Source organism: Leptodactylus fuscus, chromosome 3 (assembly GCF_031893055.1).
Source record: "Leptodactylus fuscus isolate aLepFus1 chromosome 3, aLepFus1.hap2, whole genome shotgun sequence".
Classification (NCBI taxonomy): Eukaryota; Metazoa; Chordata; class Amphibia; order Anura; family Leptodactylidae; genus Leptodactylus; species Leptodactylus fuscus.
This window is the reverse complement of record NC_134267.1, coordinates 88,710,144-88,729,047: the sequence shown is the minus strand read 5'-3', so window position 1 is coordinate 88,729,047 and position 18,904 is coordinate 88,710,144. Positions and strand designations below refer to the sequence as shown.

The 18,904-nt window shown below is 43.2% G+C and overlaps 1 protein-coding gene across 2 annotated transcripts in view; it reads left to right on the top strand.

Moving 5' to 3' along the window:
* Positions 1 to 15,652, top strand: part of IFNGR1 (interferon gamma receptor 1) — a 49,875-nt gene extending 34,223 nt beyond the window's left edge. For both annotated transcript variants that reach the window (XM_075267945.1, XM_075267944.1), the window contains exons 9-11: positions 8,340 to 8,496; positions 9,634 to 9,761; positions 11,343 to 15,652. In XM_075267945.1, the coding sequence (XP_075124046.1) occupies positions 8,340 to 8,496; positions 9,634 to 9,761; positions 11,343 to 11,726 (669 nt within the window). In that variant the 3' untranslated portion in view covers positions 11,727 to 15,652. The remainder of the gene's footprint in view (positions 1 to 8,339; positions 8,497 to 9,633; positions 9,762 to 11,342) is intronic.
* The last annotated feature ends 3,252 nt before the right edge of the window (positions 15,653 to 18,904 follow it).

Here is an 18,904-nt window from a genome sequence, read left to right as displayed (position 1 = left end):
GGGGCATTGAAAAAAATTGGAAAAAGTCATTGGCTGCCGAAATCAGGTGACCTCCATTTTAGACGAATAGTGGATTTCAAATCCGGGTCATATGAGAATGTGAACTTTGTGACTATGAGACAGGGATAGCTGTACAGGCAGGGATAGCTAGGGATAACCTTTATTTAGGGGGGAATGTTATTAAAAATAACTTTTTGGGGCTCTATCGGGTGTGTAATTGTGATTTTTGTGAGATAAACTTTTTCCCATAGGGATGCATTGGCCAGCGCTGATTGGCCGAATTCCGTACTCTGGCCAATCAGTGCTGGCCAATGCATTCTATTAGCTTGATGAAGCAGAGTGTGCACAAGGGTTCAAGCGCACCCTCGGCTCTGATGTAGCAGAGCCGAGGCTGCACAAGGGTTCAAGCGCACCCTCGGCTCTGATGTAGGAGAGCCGAGGGTGCACTTGAACCCTTGTGCACCCTCAGCTCTGCTACATCAGAGCCGAGGGTGCGCTTGAACCCTTGTGCACACTCTGCTTCATCAAGCTAATAGAATGCATTGGCCAGCGCTGATTGGCCAATGTATTCTATTAGCCTGATGAAGTAGAGCTGAATGTGTGTGCTAAGCACACACATTCAGCTCTACTTCATCGGGCTAATAGAATGCATTGGCCAGCGCTGATTGGCCAGAGTACGGAACTCGACCAATCAGCGCTGGCTCTGCTGGAGGAGGCGGAGTCTAAGATCGCTCCACACCAGTCTCCATTCAGGTCCGACCTTAGACTCCGCCTCCTCCGGCAGAGCCAGCGCTGATTGGCCGAAGGCTGGCCAATGCATTCCTATGCGAATGCAGAGACTTAGCAGTGCTGAGTCAGTTTTGCTCAACTACACATCTGATGCACACTCGGCACTGCTACATCAGATGTAGCAATCTGATGTAGCAGAGCCGAGGGTGCACTAGAACCCCTGTGCAAACTCAGTTCACGCTAATAGAATGCATTGGCCAGCGCTGATTGGCCAATGCATTCTATTAGCCCGATGAAGTAGAGCTGAATGTGTGTGCTAAGCACACACATTCAGCACTGCTTCATCAAGCCAATACAATGCATTAGCCAGTGCTGATTGGCCAGAGTACGGAATTCGGCCAATCAGCGCTGGCTCTGCTGGAGGAGGCGGAGTCTAAGGTCGGACCTGAATGGAGACTGGTGTGGAGCGATCTTAGACTCCGCCTCCTCCAGCAGAGCCAGCGCTGATTGGTCGAGTTCCGTACTCTGGCCAATCAGCGCTGGCCAATGCATTCTATTAGCCCGATGAAGTAGAGCTGAATGTGTGTGCTTAGCACACACATTCAGCTCTACTTCATCAGGCTAATAGAATACATTGGCCAATCAGCGCTGGCCAATGCATTCTATTAGCTTGATGAAGCAGAGTGTGCACAAGGGTTCAAGCGCACCCTCGGCTCTGATGTAGCAGAGCTGAGGGTGCACAAGGGTTCAAGTGCACCCTCGGCTCTCCTACATCAGAGCCGAGGGTGCGCTTGAACCCTTGTGCACACTCTGCTTCATCAAGCTAATAGAATGCATTGGCCAGCACTGATTGGCCAGAGTACGGAATTCGGCCAATCAGCGCTGGCCAATGCATTCTATTAGCCCGATGAAGTAGAGCTGAATGTGTGTGCTAAGCACACACATTCAGCACTGCTTCATCACGCCAATACAATGCATTAGCCAGTGCTGATTGGCCAGAGTACGGAATTCGGCCAATCAGCGCTGGCTCTGCTGGAGGAGGCGGAGTCTAAGATCGCTCCACACCAGTCTCCATTCAGGTCCGACCTTAGACTCCGCCTCCTCCAGCAGAGCCAGCGCTGATTGGTCGAGTTCCGTACTCTGGCCAATCAGCACTGGCTAATGCATTGTATTGGCTTGATGAAGCAGTGCTGAATGTGTGTGCTTAGCACACACATTCAGCTCTACTTCATCGGGCTAATAGAATGCATTGGCCAATCAGCGCTGGCCAATGCATTCTATTAGCGTGAACTGAGTTTGCACAGGGGTTCTAGTGCACCCTCGGCTCTGCTACATCAGATTGCTACATCTGATGTAGCAGTGCCGAGTGTGCATCAGATGTGTAGTTGAGCAAAACTGACTCAGCACTGCTAAGTCTGCATTCGCATAGGAATGCATTGGCCAGCCTTCGGCCAATCAGCGCTGGCTCTGCCGGAGGAGGCGGAGTCTAAGGTCGGACCTGAATGGAGACTGGTGTGGAGCGACCTTAGACTCCGCCTCCTCCAGCAGAGCCAGCGCTGATTGGCCGAATTCCGTACTCTGGCCAATCAGCACTGGCTAATGCATTGTATTGGCTTGATGAAGCAGTGCTGAATGTGTGTGCTTAGCACACACATTCAGCTCTACTTCATCGGGCTAATAGAATGCATTGGCCAATCAGCGCTGGCCAATGCATTCTATTAGCGTGAACTGAGTTTGCACAGGGGTTCTAGTGCACCCTCGGCTCTGCTACATCAGATTGCTACATCTGATGTAGCAGTGCCGAGTGTGCATCAGATGTGTAGTTGAGCAAAACTGACTCAGCACTGCTAAGTCTGCATTCGCATAGGAATGCATTGGCCAGCCTTCGGCCAATCAGCGCTGGCTCTGCCGGAGGAGGCGGAGTCTAAGGTCGGACCTGAATGGAGACTGGTGTGGAGCGACCTTAGACTCCGCCTCCTCCAGCAGAGCCAGCGCTGATTGGTCGAGTTCCGTACTCTGGCCAATCAGCACTGGCCAATGCATTTCTATGGGGAAAAGTTAGCTTGCGAAAATCGCAAACTGACAGGGATTTCCATGAAATAAAGTGACTTTTATGCCCCCAGACATGCTTCCCCTGCTGTCCCAGTGTCATTCCAGGGTGTTGGTATCATTTCCTGGGGTGTCATAGTGGACTTGGTGACCCTCCAGACACGAATTTGGGTTTCCCCCTTAACGAGTTTATGTTCCCCATAGACTATAATGGGGTTCGAAACCCATTCGAACACTCGAACAGTGAGCGGCTGTTCGAATCGAATTTCGAACCTCGAACATTTTAGTGTTCGCTCATCTCTAATGTATACTTCTAACAAAACTTGTCGTCTTTCTGAGAAATCCTGCACTTTACTATTTCCATTTATTACTCTGAAATCTGTACACTGCTTTCACTAGGTGGGAGAGGTGGGCACATGTTTAAGGCAGTTAAACTCATGATGGAACTGGGGGGGGGAGGTCAATTCCAACAGTAACATTTCCAGCATTACAAAACCTAAAGCGTGCTGTAGAGGTCCTCATAATTCGTAAGACTCCAAGTCACAGTTCTATCTGTAATTTTCCCAGAGGGGTTAATCTGCACGTGGATGCGACAGTGTTTTTAACTAGTAATGTCTCTGGACATTTTATAGACAGAATTACATGAAAGATGTAAGTCATATCTAAGTTTTAGAGTGTGTGTGTGTGTGTGTGTGTTGTGTTTTTTTTTTTTTTTTTTTTTTTTTTTTTTTATACATTTAATACACGAGCCCTCCAGTGGAAGTGGCATACAGTTCTAAATAAAGGGAAAGGGTAAAGAGGTACAGGGTTTCATGGTAAGACACCAAATTTTTAATTAAAGTAATATTGCAGAATTTATTAGTCATTGCACTTTAATTAGGCATTTTTATATATCCTACTAATATTATAAATGTGAAAGTTTGGATGTTTGTTCCTCAATCACGCTAAAACGCCTGGACGGATTTGTGTGCAATTTTCCACAAACATAGTTTTCCCTCAGGATTGAGTCACAGGCTACTTTTGGTGCCACTAAACAACATGGCTTCCTAGCAGGAGACTCTCAAAAGCAGGACTCCTAGCCCCAGCTATAGACTCACACACACTGCCTGGCATTTCCTGCCTCAACCTGCCTGCACACTCCTTACTGTCACCTCAGGAGTCGCCCTCACTCTACTCACTCACATTTACATATAGCTTTCCACTATACATACACCATACAACACATCACATTGTAATTACATGTATCTCCTATCACTGCTATATACAGTGCCTGATACATATATACCCCTGTACACAGACTGTATATACTATATATTACATGTATCTCCTATCACTGCTATATACAGTTCCTGATACATGTATACTCCTGTACACAGGCTGTATATACTATATAATTACATTGTATCTCCTATCACTGCTATATACAGAGTACCTGATACATATATACCCCTGTACACAGGCTGTATATACTATATATTACATGTATCTCCTATCACTGCTATATACAGTACCTGATACATATATACTCCTGTACACAGGCTGTATAACGCATCACATTGTCTGTATCACAACATACACAATATAACACATCAAATCACATTTGCTAGCCCACCAAACTTTTTAAAGCACTTTTAGTGTTTCACACATCTGTGTCCGCCCAATACTCAACTCACCGCAGACGAAGTTGCGGGTAAAAGCTAGTAATAAATATAAATACAAAGCTGTTTAATGATCTGTGCCAAACTATTTATGTATGCATGATTTTAAAAATATGATCCGTTCAAAAAAAATCGTATGCATATAAACTACATCTCACACCGCAAAATAGGCCACTGCACATCGTCATTTTTAAGTGTAAATGTCATCAAAACGCAATTCAGAAAGTGACTAAATTGCATGGGCTTCTAGGTGGATTCCCCCTGGCCTATCCTGTCTGTCTGTCTGTCTGTCTGTCTATCTGTCTATCTATCTATCTATCTATATCTCTTGTAGCCCAAGTGCCACCATTCTCATCTGACCTCATAATCTCGTATGTCGGCATCCTCTAATACAATTTGTTTTTCTGTTGTGGGACTCTATAGGAGTTGAGTATGTGTTGGGCATACCTTACAGTTTTATTTGGACCGAACCAATCCGAGGTGAAATAATAGAAATATGTCACTCTCCTTCCTTAAGCTCTGGCATAGACCATCAGCCGCTTCTGGCCTCCTGATTGAGTCAAGGACCCACTCATTAGTTCTGAATAAAACTGCAGGTAGAAGCGGTTGTTGTAATAACTGAACCAAAGTAACTGATGTGTACAAAATCACGGTTAGGCAGAGTGACAGTCTATTTTGCCTATATTTCGATTAATTGCACAGTGCTAGTAGAGGTATTTCTATAATTTCCAAATATCTCTGTTCAGCTTTGGAGCCCCATTCCATGTAAATCACACTTTTATTCATCTGGGAATGAGGCAAAAATTGCTTTGGGGTGTGCATTCACTTGTCTGGACTTTGGTCTCTGCTCTAGATTTCCAAGAAAAGAATGGTTTCCCTTCACTTGCATTTGAATAAAATGCTTATTTACATGAAAATGAGGCTTCAAAGCTGTATAACATTGGTATATTTGGAAAAGGTTGATTCACCTCTACAAAGCGCTAGAATTAGGTTTATAACCAATCTTTAAATAGCTTTTGGCCTAATTTGTTAAATCTTTGACTTGGTGCTGTACGATTATGTCAACTTGAGCACATAGTTAAAGAGTTTGGCCACTTTCAAACCAATATTGACAAATATTATTGTTAATAACATATTGTTTGCATAATAAAAAATACAATTTTCCAATATACTTTTTGTATCAATTCCTTACCGTTTTCTAGATCTCTGCTTGCTGTCATTCTGTTACTTTTAGTGGATAAAATTCTGCCCATGATCATGTGATATACGGTCCATGGTCATGTGATGAGCACAGAAGTTGCACAGCTGATTACCAGGCAGATGTCTGATTACTGTGCTGTGACTATAATTAGCTGTGGACCTGTGTCCATCACATGACCATGGTCAGAATTTCATCCGCTAGGGTAAGCCGAAAGAATGACAGCAAACAGAGATTTAGAAAGCTCAGAGGAATTGATACAGCAAACAAACATAATTTGTCTCCCAAATTGGTCTGAAACCAGACAACCCATTTAACTTAACCCTTTTACATATAGGGAAGCAAGGGTGCAAGGGATTAAATGATCACAGGTTTAAGTATCTTTGTGGAACAGTAACAAAAAGGGGAAAAAAAACCTCTACACTTTAAATAAGTATAGCCCTTTCCAATTTGGCTATAGCTAATTAAAAACGTGATTTAAACACTGGGTCATTTCTTGGTGATACATTCCCTTCAAGGGGTTAAACAGCTAGAGCAGGGGTGGGCAATTAATTTTCCCATGGGGCCGTATAAGAAATTGAAACTATGCTAGAGGGCCGTGCCACGACAAATTTAGCTCCACCCACTTCTACGTTGACTCCGCCCATTCCCAATCATCTTTCCATGTGCCCCCACACAGTATAATCCTCCTACAGTCACCCGTACATTATATGCTCCCACATTGTAATGTTCCCTTCCAACTGTCCCACAGTATTAGGTCCCTCTCCTGGTGTCCCAGTATAAACTGGTGGAAACTAGAAGGGACACAAAACTGGAGCAGCTGGAGGGGGACATTAAACAGTGGGGGTAGTTGGAGGGCGGCAGTAAATTGACAGCTGGAGCGGGACATGAAACTGGGGGCAACTAGAGGGGGACATTAAAATAAGGAAGCTGGAAGCAGACAATAAATCGTAGGGGTAGCTGGAGGGTGACATTAAACTGGGGGCAACTAGAGGCAGACAGGTCCCCCTACAGCTTCCTCCACGGTTTAATGTCCCACCAGTCTAAGTGCCCTCTTCATCTTCCCCCAGTTTCATGTCCCCCCCCCCCTCCATTTCTCCCTCAGTTTCATATCCCCCTTTATTTTCCCCATTTCATGTCCTCCCTCCATCTCTCCCCCAGTTTCATTTCCCCCCCAGTTTCATGTCCCCCCCCCTCCATCTCCCCCCTCCATCTGCCATCTCTGCCCTAGTATAACATTCCCCTTCCATCTCTGCCCCTAGGTTACTGAGACACACATACATATATATATATATATATATATATATATATATATATATATATATATATATATATAGACAGACACACATATAGACAGGCAGGCACACATATATAAACAGGCAGGCACCCATATAGACAGGCAGGCACCCATATAGACAGGCAGGCACCCATATAGACAGGCAGGCAGGCACACATATAGACAGACACGCACACATATAGATAGACACACACACACACATATATACACACACTCTCTCTCTCCCCCCTGCAGCTCACCTTACATCTCAGTACTTTATGACACGCTCCACATCTCCATCTTCGGCCGGCACTAAGACACGCCCCCTAGACACGCCCCCTAGACACGCCCCCTAGACACGCCCCCTAGACACGCCTCCCTAGTCAAAGCTGTACGGGCCGGACTTAATCAGTCAGAGGGCCGGACTTTGCCCAGGTCTGAGCTAGAGTTATTCTCCTCTCCTGGACTCCGATGCAAGTCTTAAGGCCTCTTCGATGATGTCACGTGGGTCACACCAGCGTCACAATGCATATTGACACCAGCGTAACCAAAGTGATTGATGAGGCCCAATTACAGATTTCAGTAGTCTGTGATGTCATTTATGACGCCTGAAGACTGGTGCCAATGCCCAGGAGGGGTGAGTATCAGTGTTTGATAATAATAATAATAATAATAATAATAATAATAATAAATTATACTTTGGGGTCTCTTAAGACCCCAAAGAATAGTTTGTGGCTGTTGAACTCAAAAATGTTTCCAATGAACACTGTAGGGCCACTATGGGCCATTACAATATCCCACAGTGGCCCCTTCAAACACTATACTGTGTGAAGGGAACAGTATGGGACATTATATTGTATGAAGGCCACTATGTAACATTCTACTGTGTTTAAACGGAGTGTTATACCATGTGATGACCAGGAAAGGTGGCACTATTCCTTGTTGGGGTGGGGGCTCCCAAGTCAAAAGTTTGCTATGGGGCAGTCTTTGCTAGCTACACCTCTACTCCCTCCCTTCATGGAGTGTGTCTAGAAACTCTCCCATAGACCTCAATGAGCAAGCTGCAGACTTGTGCTGACCATGCTATGACAGCCCCATAATGTACAGAAAAGGGAATACAAATAATCTACAATCACAAAATAAAAGCAAATTAGTAAAAAAGTGATACATTTCACTCACATGGTAGTATGCACACATTTGCTTGTGTATGTATGCTGCTGCATTGGAAACTTGTGTTAAAGTGATATGTTCCAGCCCTGCTGCTTCACAATGAAGTGGGCAGATAGGCTAGGGAGTGATTATCTTCTGTGCCCATCCATTCCATTCACTTGCCAACTATGCTGACAGCAGGCAGGTGTCAAACTGTAGACTTCTTGGTTACTGTATTTTACGGTACGTTGAGTGATGAATATTTGTATCTTTACACCAGGTAACGGAGGAATGTGATAATTTTGGATGCAGCACCCAAATTTTAATTACTGGGAACCAAACCAAGTATTGTTTTTGGGCAGAAGGCAAATCGGAAATTGTTCCTATAACTATAGAAAGATCAAAAGAAATTTGTATAAATATTGCTGTAAAAACCGGTAAGCAACTTATGCCATGCTATTCCTGTGTCAACAAGGCTTTGTTTTCATTCTAATAGTTACTAGTGCATTACAGTGTCCTCTAAACAATGGTAGACTAAAGGGGTTGTCTGGGATAAGAGGAAATCCCTACACTAATCTAAACACCCTCCTACTTTCTAAATAACATAATAAAAAATAAATGTATATTTACCTATATGCTATGGTTATCCGGTAACTATCTATTTCCGGAAAGAGAACCCTAGTACTACTATCTCTCCCCCATCCACTCCATCATACTTACCTTCCAGGTTTTTTCCTGTGGGACGGCACATCCTTCTTTTCTGACGGCATTCTGTATAGTACCTGCGCTGCTCCGTGCTCTGCAGCCAATAATCCATCTGTAATTCTCAGCTCCCACGTCTGCACAGTAGAGGTGGATCGTCGCTGCAGAGCAACGCTAAGACAAGCAGTCTAAAAAGGATGGGCTGTCCCATAGGAAGAAGCCTGGAAGGAAGAGTGGTACGTATGTGATGGGGTCGGGGGTTAGGTTGAGTAGGGTTGGAAGAGCTGGTAGTTGGTGGGATAGCTAGAGAGACAGGGAGGGGTTGTGAGGGGGGGGGGGGGGGTGAGAGGTAGCTAGTGCAGAAGTTGCATAGCAGGAAGCTGAACCTTGTAAATAAATGCAGAAGATACAAGGAGCTCCCAGAGAAACTCAGAAATCAAAATATCAAACAAAACTAGAACAGAGAAGGTCCCTATAGATGAATCCCTATATGGGAAAAATAAAACTTAACATTTATTATGAATAACTATTAAACCGCCCCAGAACTATGTGAGAAAAGTGCTCCTGTGCAAAAATAAAAATGGTCAATGTACTATATACCAGACAGTACCCGCATAAATGCTGTGGGATAGACACGCTCGAGGAAGCCTTCAGTTTATGATTGGCGTGGGTCCGTCTACACGTTCTTCTCATACTCCAACTGACGAGAACGATAATGTGAACCTAGTGTCATTGTTGTACATGCATTCGTATTTTATGATTTTCAACATGTACAGTATGTATGTGAAATTACCTGCCAATAAACTGACTTGTTTACAGGTTAATGGCTGAAAGATAACCTTTTTTTTTTTTTTTTTTACCCCCCTCTCTAGGTACCTTATCTAACAATCAAATTGCCATAATGGTTTCCATCTTGGTTATAGTGATTGTTTTACTGGTTTTAACTTTTTTTGTCATGAAGAGAAAATTGGAAGACAAACCGGTGATCCCATGGTCATTGGTAAGTCGACTACTCTGTATTTTTATGTATTAGCAACTTGCAACATGGTGAACGAAAAAACAAAACAGTTCTTCCTGAGAAGAAAAAAAAAAAAAAAAAAGCCCTTACACAACTCAGTCTGGGTTCACATCGGCATCGTTTTCTTCTGTCCATCAGACTAAGTATGGGCTAAGCATTAAATATATAATGGTGTCCGTCGTTTTAAAAACTGAAACCAGCAAAGGAAAGTCCTTCTTGCAGGACTTTTTCCTCTGCAGATTTTCAGGTGGACAAGATATGAATATGGCTTTACTCCTGCACCAAATGGAGAATCTGACACAGATGTAAGATAAGATAAGATAAGATAATCCTTTAATAGTCCCACCTTGGGGAAATTTCAGATGTAAATGTAGCCTTAGGGTTTTTTAAAAGAAAGAAAAAAAAAAAAAGTTTTAGAATATGTTGACACAAAGCAAATGTATTTATTTAAAGTAGGAAAACCTAGCGTAACCTCAACACATTTGTTGATGGCTACTATAAATGGGGGCAGAGGGTTGTTATGTTGACCACTATGTAGTAAAAGAATGAAAAGTGCAAATTGATTCATAGAGGGCTCGTTCTGAAAGACTTGACTCATCCTTGTATAATATGTCTGTCCTGGCAAGATAAGCAGGTTGTTCCAGGGGTGGGACCTGTAGAAATGAGCTGATCATTACAGTACCAGCGGTCTGACAGGCATGCTCTGAGTTTACAGCTATATTGTGTAGAAAGGAGGAGTGACTTTTCTACCTAAGCCTGAATGATTGTGGAGGACTTGGGCATCCTGCACACACTTTTTTTTTTTTTTTTTTAATCCACAAATGATGGCTATTGGTTTTGAGCCTGCGTGTCAGGGCCGAATTGAAGATTCAATCCATGTGTCATCTTTTTACTGACCTGGATATGGCCCATGGTCGTGTGAAGGAGGTCTTAGGGCTTGTTCACATCTGCGCCCAGTCTCCATTCTGCAGGTTTTCGTTTCCTGCACAAAACAGAGGCAGGAGACGGAAACCTGCAAGACTCTTTCAAGCCTGTACATGTGAATGGGTTTGAAAGATGTCCGGCGGTGAGCGTTTTATGCTCTGTCGCGAAACCGTTTTTTTTTAAATTGGACACAGTTGGACATGCAGTACTCTGTCCGATTTAAAAACCAAAAAAAAAAAAAAAAAAAAAGTTTCTCGGTGGAGAGCATAAAACGCTCACCACCGCTCATGGACTGACCTGCTCTGACAGATTTCCGTCTTCTGCATGCAGAAGACTGAAAGCTGAGAACGGAGACCTGAACGCTAGTGTGAACCTAGCGTTAGTCATAGTAGAAACACAGATACCACAAGTTGTAGACACCACAAGTAACTGGGTATGGGTGGAATGACCAAGGCAGTGTCTGCCCAAAAAGCATTAGAATGGCTACTTGCACACAGTTTTTAAAGGCTCTATTTTATTAGGATCCTAGGAGTGCTGCATGCTTTCTTCATTCACAATTACTTGGTGTGTGTTTTCCATTTAACATGTACATATATATGTATATATGCCATATATTGATATGTGGTTTCTGTTTTACAGCGCTCCTTCACAACCGGCATGCAACATGTGTATAGACCAACTGATCAATTGTCTAAATATGATCCAGTGTCAATATCTCCAGTAGAGTCACATGTAGAGAGGCCGGATAAGAAACTTAATGTATCAGATGATTCAGACCTCGGGGACAGTATTGCTCATGGATCTCAGAGCTCTGTAGGGGAAGCTGAACAGAAAGCAGATACAGATCAGAATGCAAGTGAGGAGTCAAGTGGAAGCAAAAATTACTATCGCACTGAAGACAATGGTGATTCTATCGGTGGTAGTGTAACCGAGAATGAGGTTACTGAGCAAGAGCCCCCAAGAGACATTACACCACCAATAACAAACTCCAATGGATATGATAGACCGCATTGTCTTCCATAGACTACACTAAAGTATAAATCAATGAGTGTGTCATACTGGATACAGGAGCTTACAGAATGTAAAAACTTCTGACTCTGCTACTTTTGTGTGCGGAAAAATATCCTACCTTATGTATTTAAAGAACAGTATGCAATGAGACCTACATATGTGTTTCATGAAGCCCTGTACAATCTGGGTATGATGATGGGCACACAGATATGCAGTGCACTATTTACAGTGGCTAAGTACGTATACTCTGCATATGACCACTAGTGTCTGTATCATCTATATGTGGTTGTCACTAGATTTAATGTCACGTCTCTCTCCAAGGACTATTGCTGATAATCAGTGAAGTGCGTACAGTGACATGTCAAAGGGGAGACATTACAGCCTTGGCTGGCTGATATAAAATGTCGATTTTAGACATTTTGAGGTCTCTGCAGAACGTTCTGGGAGTGTGGGCGGGTGGAGTTGCAAAATGCACTATAATGGCCTGTTGTAGACTTTTATAGATCCTGCACCAGGCCTCTTAAGATCATACTTACAGTGACTTATTACAAAAGGTAGAACCTAAAGTATTAAAAAAAACAAAACCCTTTTATCCTAACTGATAGTCCATTTGTGCTTGACAAGCAGCACAGAGTTACATGCAGACCAGCCTCTTCATTCTCACAAATAGATAAGCCATTCTAGGTTTATCCAGTAGTGAATACTTTTAAAGTGCAAGGTCGGGCCCCCCCCCCGGGACATTGCAGCGGTTTACAGTAAGGACAAAGTGGATGGGATTCTAAGGAATCTCAGGCCTACTTGGCAGTAAAAACCATGGTGTGGACACGCCGCTATTTCAAAAATTGCCACAGTTTTGAATATCGTAGCCTTATAATTATACCTACGGAAACACCAGCGGTTTCCCCATAGATCTAATTGTAACAAGGTCTGCAGAGGACACAAACTTTGGCTAAAGTGCTGTGGAAAGAGCCGCGATGCATTACAACAGTCTTTCCCAGGTGTTTTTTTTTTTTGTTTGTTTGTTTTTCCTCCTGCAGAACATCCCATGGGGCCTTAGCCTAAGGTCACTTGATGTAAGCCATAAGCGAGATTTATCCTATTGCATAAACAGAAAAAAATGCCATTGCTCAGTGTCTTATTTCACATTGTTTGAAGTTTTTTTTTTTTGTTTTTTTTTTTTTTTAATGATTTTAATCAGGGGTTTTTTTTCTATTAATACATGTGTGGATTTTGAATAATTATGAAGCATATTTATACCACTGTTTGCTTTTCTATTGTTATATATGTAGTAAGATGTGTTTTACTACTCATTGGTTAATTGCAAGGCTGCACAATACATCTCTATCTAACATTGCCAGACTGTGACAGGGCAAAACCCATTTGACTTCAGGCTTAGTGGTTCATAAAAAGCTCAGGCTACAGCACTATTGTAATATTAAGAATTAGTTCATTTGCAAAAACGAAGATAAAGGAAAGAGCGAAAACAACCCACAGTAGACATGTAGCAGAATATAAATGATAGGCCAGCTAGAACGACTCTGAATACTGAAGTATAGGAGATTCAATGCAGTGTGGCGCTGAGTGCTCTCACAGAATGAGGCTATAGTCGCATACTGCGGGGTTATCGGTCATGTGCTAGCTGTTGTATTAACAACCAGCACACTGCCCTATAGACTTCTAGATAGATCTATTCATAGGACCATGTAAACGATCCAGTAACAAATAAATCATATTCCACAGGACAAGTTCACTGATTCCTTAATACTTTTTTGATGGTACAGTGCATCTCTGTGTGAATGTAGCCTTACACCATACATAAGCTCCAATATTTTGGTCACAATAAAACTGTTTGGATATATAAATAATCTATCTCTTGAAGTATTGAAAACTGTTCCCACATCAAGGCAACTGAAGGTGTAACTGATAGTGGCCGTGTGACTTTCCTACTTTCATATGCAAGCAGTGGAACAGACTGGACCTGCAGGAGCTCAGGTTAGATGGATTCAAACGAAACGTAGACATGATGATATGAGTAGGGTTGAGCCGATCTTGAGATTTCAGGATTGTTTTTAAAATCCGATCTCCAATCATTTTCCATTCAAACCCGATCCCAATGCAAGTCAATGGGATTTTTTAAATAATCTAAGATCGGATTTTAAAAACGATTCTATTCCCTACACAGTGTGGAATCCAAAAATTGAACACTTTAACTTTTAGACTTCATGCTGTGTAGTGATTTAAAAAAAAAATCCCCTGGCTACTTAAGTACCCCCCTGCTGTCCTCTTACCTGCACAGAAGCGCTGCCGTTCCATGCTGTTTTCACTCCTCTTCTTTCTACTGCGCATGTCTGCAGAGCACCGTATGTGCCCCCGCCTCCCAGGCTATTGTTACTGATGCTGGGAGTAGTCAGGGCTTGTTGTGGCTTAGAGTGTGGGTGGGTACTGTACCCGCCCACAATCTCCTAAGCCACAAGCCCTGCCTTCTTCCTAGGTCTGTAACACTAACCTGGGAGCTAGGGGTGCGCACAGACTAAGAAAAAGCGAGAAGAGAACGGACCGGGAGTGACAGCGGATCTGTGCAGGTAAGTGGACTTGTCTATCGACTCTTCTGCTTCGTCCCTGCTTTATCGTATACTCAGCTTTGCTACATCTGAGATGTAGATCTCAGATGTACTAGAGCTGATGAGTATATGGTAAAGCAGGGAGGATGAAGAAGAGTAGATAGACAAGTCATTGTACAGTAATGCAGATGTAGCATAGCCGAGGATACAGCACAGAGTAAACAAGAGTAGATACCCTCTACTCTTCTTTTTCCTCCTTGCTATGTCGCAGGAATGAATGGATGCGCAGGGGGTTAAACGGCCGGATGCCGACACAGGCTGTGTGTCGGTGGCATCCATTTATTTCTAACATTGTTAGCTTTTCCCACAATGCTTGGCCAGTAGCAAAGCATTGTGGGAAATAACCTCCGACCTCGATCCTGCCTAAAAAGATCAGGATTGGAATTCTGATCGTGAAATTTACTCGATCGCCGATTGGAATCCGATCCCGATCGCTCAACCCTAGATATGAACCAACGTGGGCTTATTTGATCCAAGAACAGCGACAAGCAATGATACAATATTGTAATGGACTGATGCTGTCGCAAGCCCAAAGTGTTAGTAAGTCTAGTCACACAGCTATAAAGCACTAAAATGGCTGCAGGAAGTGACATGGACCAAGGTTGCCTAAACCGTGCCCAGCGAGAAAAACCTTTAAAGGGCTCTATCAGCATGATTTTGCTGATAGAGCCCCTTTAATAAATAGAGCAGAGGCGTTCAGCATGCATATTCTGTCCAGCAGATGGCAGCAACCAACAATGCATAGAAATAATAGGAGAAGGAATCCTAATACAGGACATCTAATTATCAAATCTGAGGAGATCAGCACAATGTGAGAAGGTCACGTGGTTTCAAGCATGCTGAATGTAATGAAGAGCATAGATGAGCATGACCCTCTCCTTTTAAAAGCTGTAACCAAATGGTTTTCTCTAGCATATTTATAGTCATCTTGTAGAAAAAAATATCTGGCACAATGTGAATCTAGCTAAGGGTCAATGCACACAGTTTTTTGGCGCTTATTGGGAGGCTTTTTTGGAGTCTGATTTTGAGGCGGATTCAGCATCAAAAAACTCTGTGTGCACTGACCCTAAGATGCTACACCCTGTTAAATGTTCTAATAATAACCTTGTGATTTACTTGACAATATTGACAGACCCGTGCAAGGTCCTAAAAGTCCATGTCTTTTTCAGTTGGCAAACTCAAAAAAAATCTGCAACGGATCAAATAATTATTTCCTTCAGTGTACTTTTGTTGTTTTTCAAAATGGAGTTGGTGAATATAGTGTTGAGAACAACTAGGTTCACGACAAAAGCCCGTGAGCAACTTGGTTGACAATAAAAGCCAAATAAACAATTCTGTAAAAAAAATAAAGTGATATTTTGTGTTTATGTATAGTGATTTCAAAGAATTATATTCTGTAAACATTATATTTTTCAACAGGTATCCTGGCTCCTTGTGGACTATGTCATTGACAGGGTGGGAAAACCTATGATTTTTGGGCTTTCCCAGCCAAATAACATATCCTCCAATAAATGACCATCAATAGATGGTTCAGATTGCTGATTTGGACCTAGCCCTTCCCGGCACACTTGGTGGTGTTGGGTACCGGGGTAATAATGGCAGTAAGCCCCTGCAATGGTAATGGATGCTGTCAATCAGTCAGATCCATTACTAAGGGCATAAAGGGGGGGGGAAAATACAAATATTGCTTGAACATGATGGTCAATGATGTAGTCCACAACAATCCATCTGCATGCGTATTATAAATGTGAAAGTTTGGATGTTTGTTCCTCAATCACGCAACATCGGCTGAACGGATTTGAATGAAATTCGGCACATAGTTCTTGCAGCAGCCTTATCTAAGCTTCTGAGAAAGCCAGGTCTGTTATCTCTCTGTGTAAACACACGTTAACTCTCAGTGGATTTTGTACACGTATTTGCGTATTACCTGATCTGCTCCAGGCAGTGCTGACAAACTGATGGGCAAACACCTTTAATCCAAATTGGCAGTTTGCCCATTTTAAACATTGATGAAAATAATGTCTGAAACAGACAGGATGACTTTAAATATGAATAATATTTATTAAAAGATAAAAATACAACAACAGTTGCCACATAATATAAAGTGGGAGGGGAAAAACAACCCAGAAAAGTAAATAAACCAGGTGGTGGGAGGCAAGCATGTACTGATAAGGCATATAATGAGACTACCAAGCAAGGTGGAGTGTAACAGTTGAATAAAACACACAGTGTTAAAATGAATATTAAAGTATACACCAGTAAAAACACAATGATACATACTATATAAAACACACCAGTGTGGATAATGCCCACTGCATTATCCACACTGGTGTGTTTTATATTGTTGTTTTTCCCCTCCCACTTTATATTTATATTATGTGGCAACTGTTGTTGTTGTATTTTTATCTTTTAATAAATATTATTCATATTTAAAGTCATCCTGTCTGTTTCAGACATTATTTTCATTAATTAGTTTGGATGTTTACTTATTATTAAGCCTTTTTGCATATGTTTTTTGCTTTGTATTCCCATTTTAAACATGCCTAGAAAAAGAAAATTAATTTGTCACAAACAACGAGAGCTATGTAAGCAGCCAGAAGTCAACAGACTTCTCAACCGGAGCTGAGGGGAATCATCGATGCCAACAACACACTCATTATATGGCGTCCCAGCAAGCTACTGAGATGCCAGAACAATCACGGGCACAGCACAAGAAGCGAGTTCAGCAGCTGGCCAGCTTGAGAGCTGCCGGAGCATGCGGATTATCAACGCTAACAACACGCTCATTATATAGCGTCCCAGTGAGCTTCTGAGATGCTGGAACGATCACAGGCACGGTGTGAGGAACAAGTTTAGCAACAGGACAGCGTAAGTGCTGCCGAAATGCTGCAGCAGGCAAACCATCGACAGCAGCAATTCCTGGACAGTCTGTGGTGCAATGTGACGGTGGATGGAGCGAAACATAACGTCCCAGATGTGCTCAATCGGATTCAGGTCTGGGGAATGGGCGGGCCAGACCATAGCTTCAATGCCTTTATCTTGCAGGTACTGCTGACACACTCCAGCCACATGAGGTCTGGCATTGTCCTGCATTAGGAGGAACCCAGGGCCAACTGCACAAGCATATGTTCTCACAAGAGGTCTGAGGATCTCAACTCAGTACCTAATGGCATTCAGGCTACCTCTGGGGAGCACATGGAGGCCCTCCAAAGAAATGCCACCCCACACCATTACTGACCCACTGTCAAACCGGTCATGCTGAAGGATGTTGCAGGTAGCAGATCGCTCTCCACGGCGTCTCCAGACTCTGTCACGGCTGTCCGGCTGTCACTTCTGCTCAGTGTGAACCTGCTTTCATCTGTGAAGAGCAACAGGGCGCCAGTGGCGAAGTTGCCAAGCCTGGTGTTCTGTGGAAAATGCCAAGCGTACTGCACGGGGTTGGGTTGTGAGCACAACCCCCATCTGTGGACATTGGGCTCTCATACCATCCTCATGGGGTCGGTTTCTAACAGTTTGTGCAGACACATGCACATTTGTGGCCTGCTGGAGGTTATTTTGCAGGGCTTTTGCAGAAAAGCGGAGGTAGCGGTCCTGCTGCTGGATTGTTCTCTTCCTATGGCCCATCCATGTCTCCTGGTGTACTGGCCTGTCTCCTGGTAGTGCCTCCAGCCTCAGGACACTACACTGACAGACACAGCAAACCTTCTTGCCACAGCTCGCATTGATGTGCCATCCTGGATGAGCTGCACTACCTGAGCCACTTGTGTGGGTTGTAGAGTTCGTCTCGTGCTACCACGAGTGTGAAAGGACAACCGACATTCAAAAGTGACTAAAACATCAGCCAGAAAGCATTGGTACTGAGAGGTGGTCTGTGGTCCCCACCTGCAGACCCCTAACTTTATTGAGTGTGTCTCGATAATTGCCAATAATTTCCGTCTGTTGTCTATTCCATGTGCACATTTTATGTATTTTTTTTGAGCTGTGTGTGTGTGTAATATATTACTAGCAGGAGGACCTGGCTACGCACGGGTATGCTTTAATTATTCATTTTTTTATGTAGATTGTGAGCCCCACATAGAGCTCACAATGTACATTTTTCCCTATCAGTATGTCTTTTTTTGGAATACGGGATGGAAATCCATGCTGACACGGGGAGAACATACAAACTCCTTGCAGATGGGTTTTTGCCCTTGGTGGGATTTGAACACCAGGGCTCCAGCGCTGCAAGGCTGCAGTGCTAACCACTGAGCCGCCATGTGGCCCCCTTCAATTTTTTGTTTGTGTAGTGGCCCCATAAGAATTGTCCAATTTTGCACTGGTGTATTTTGTATATCGTTTGTGTGTGTCCATAAACATCATGTGAATCTCATTTTGAATATCAGTGAAAAACCTGCGATCGGTTGTTATGGATACCTGGAGTAAAGCTGTGTGTATGTGACCTTGTGTAACAGTGTCATTCACAGCGCCCTGCCCCTTTAAGGCTGACATAAAGTAGTGAAGAAAAATGGCTGGGTTGCTATGGAAACTCTAATATGTGGTACTCTGTTAAGAGCCATGTATCTAATCCTC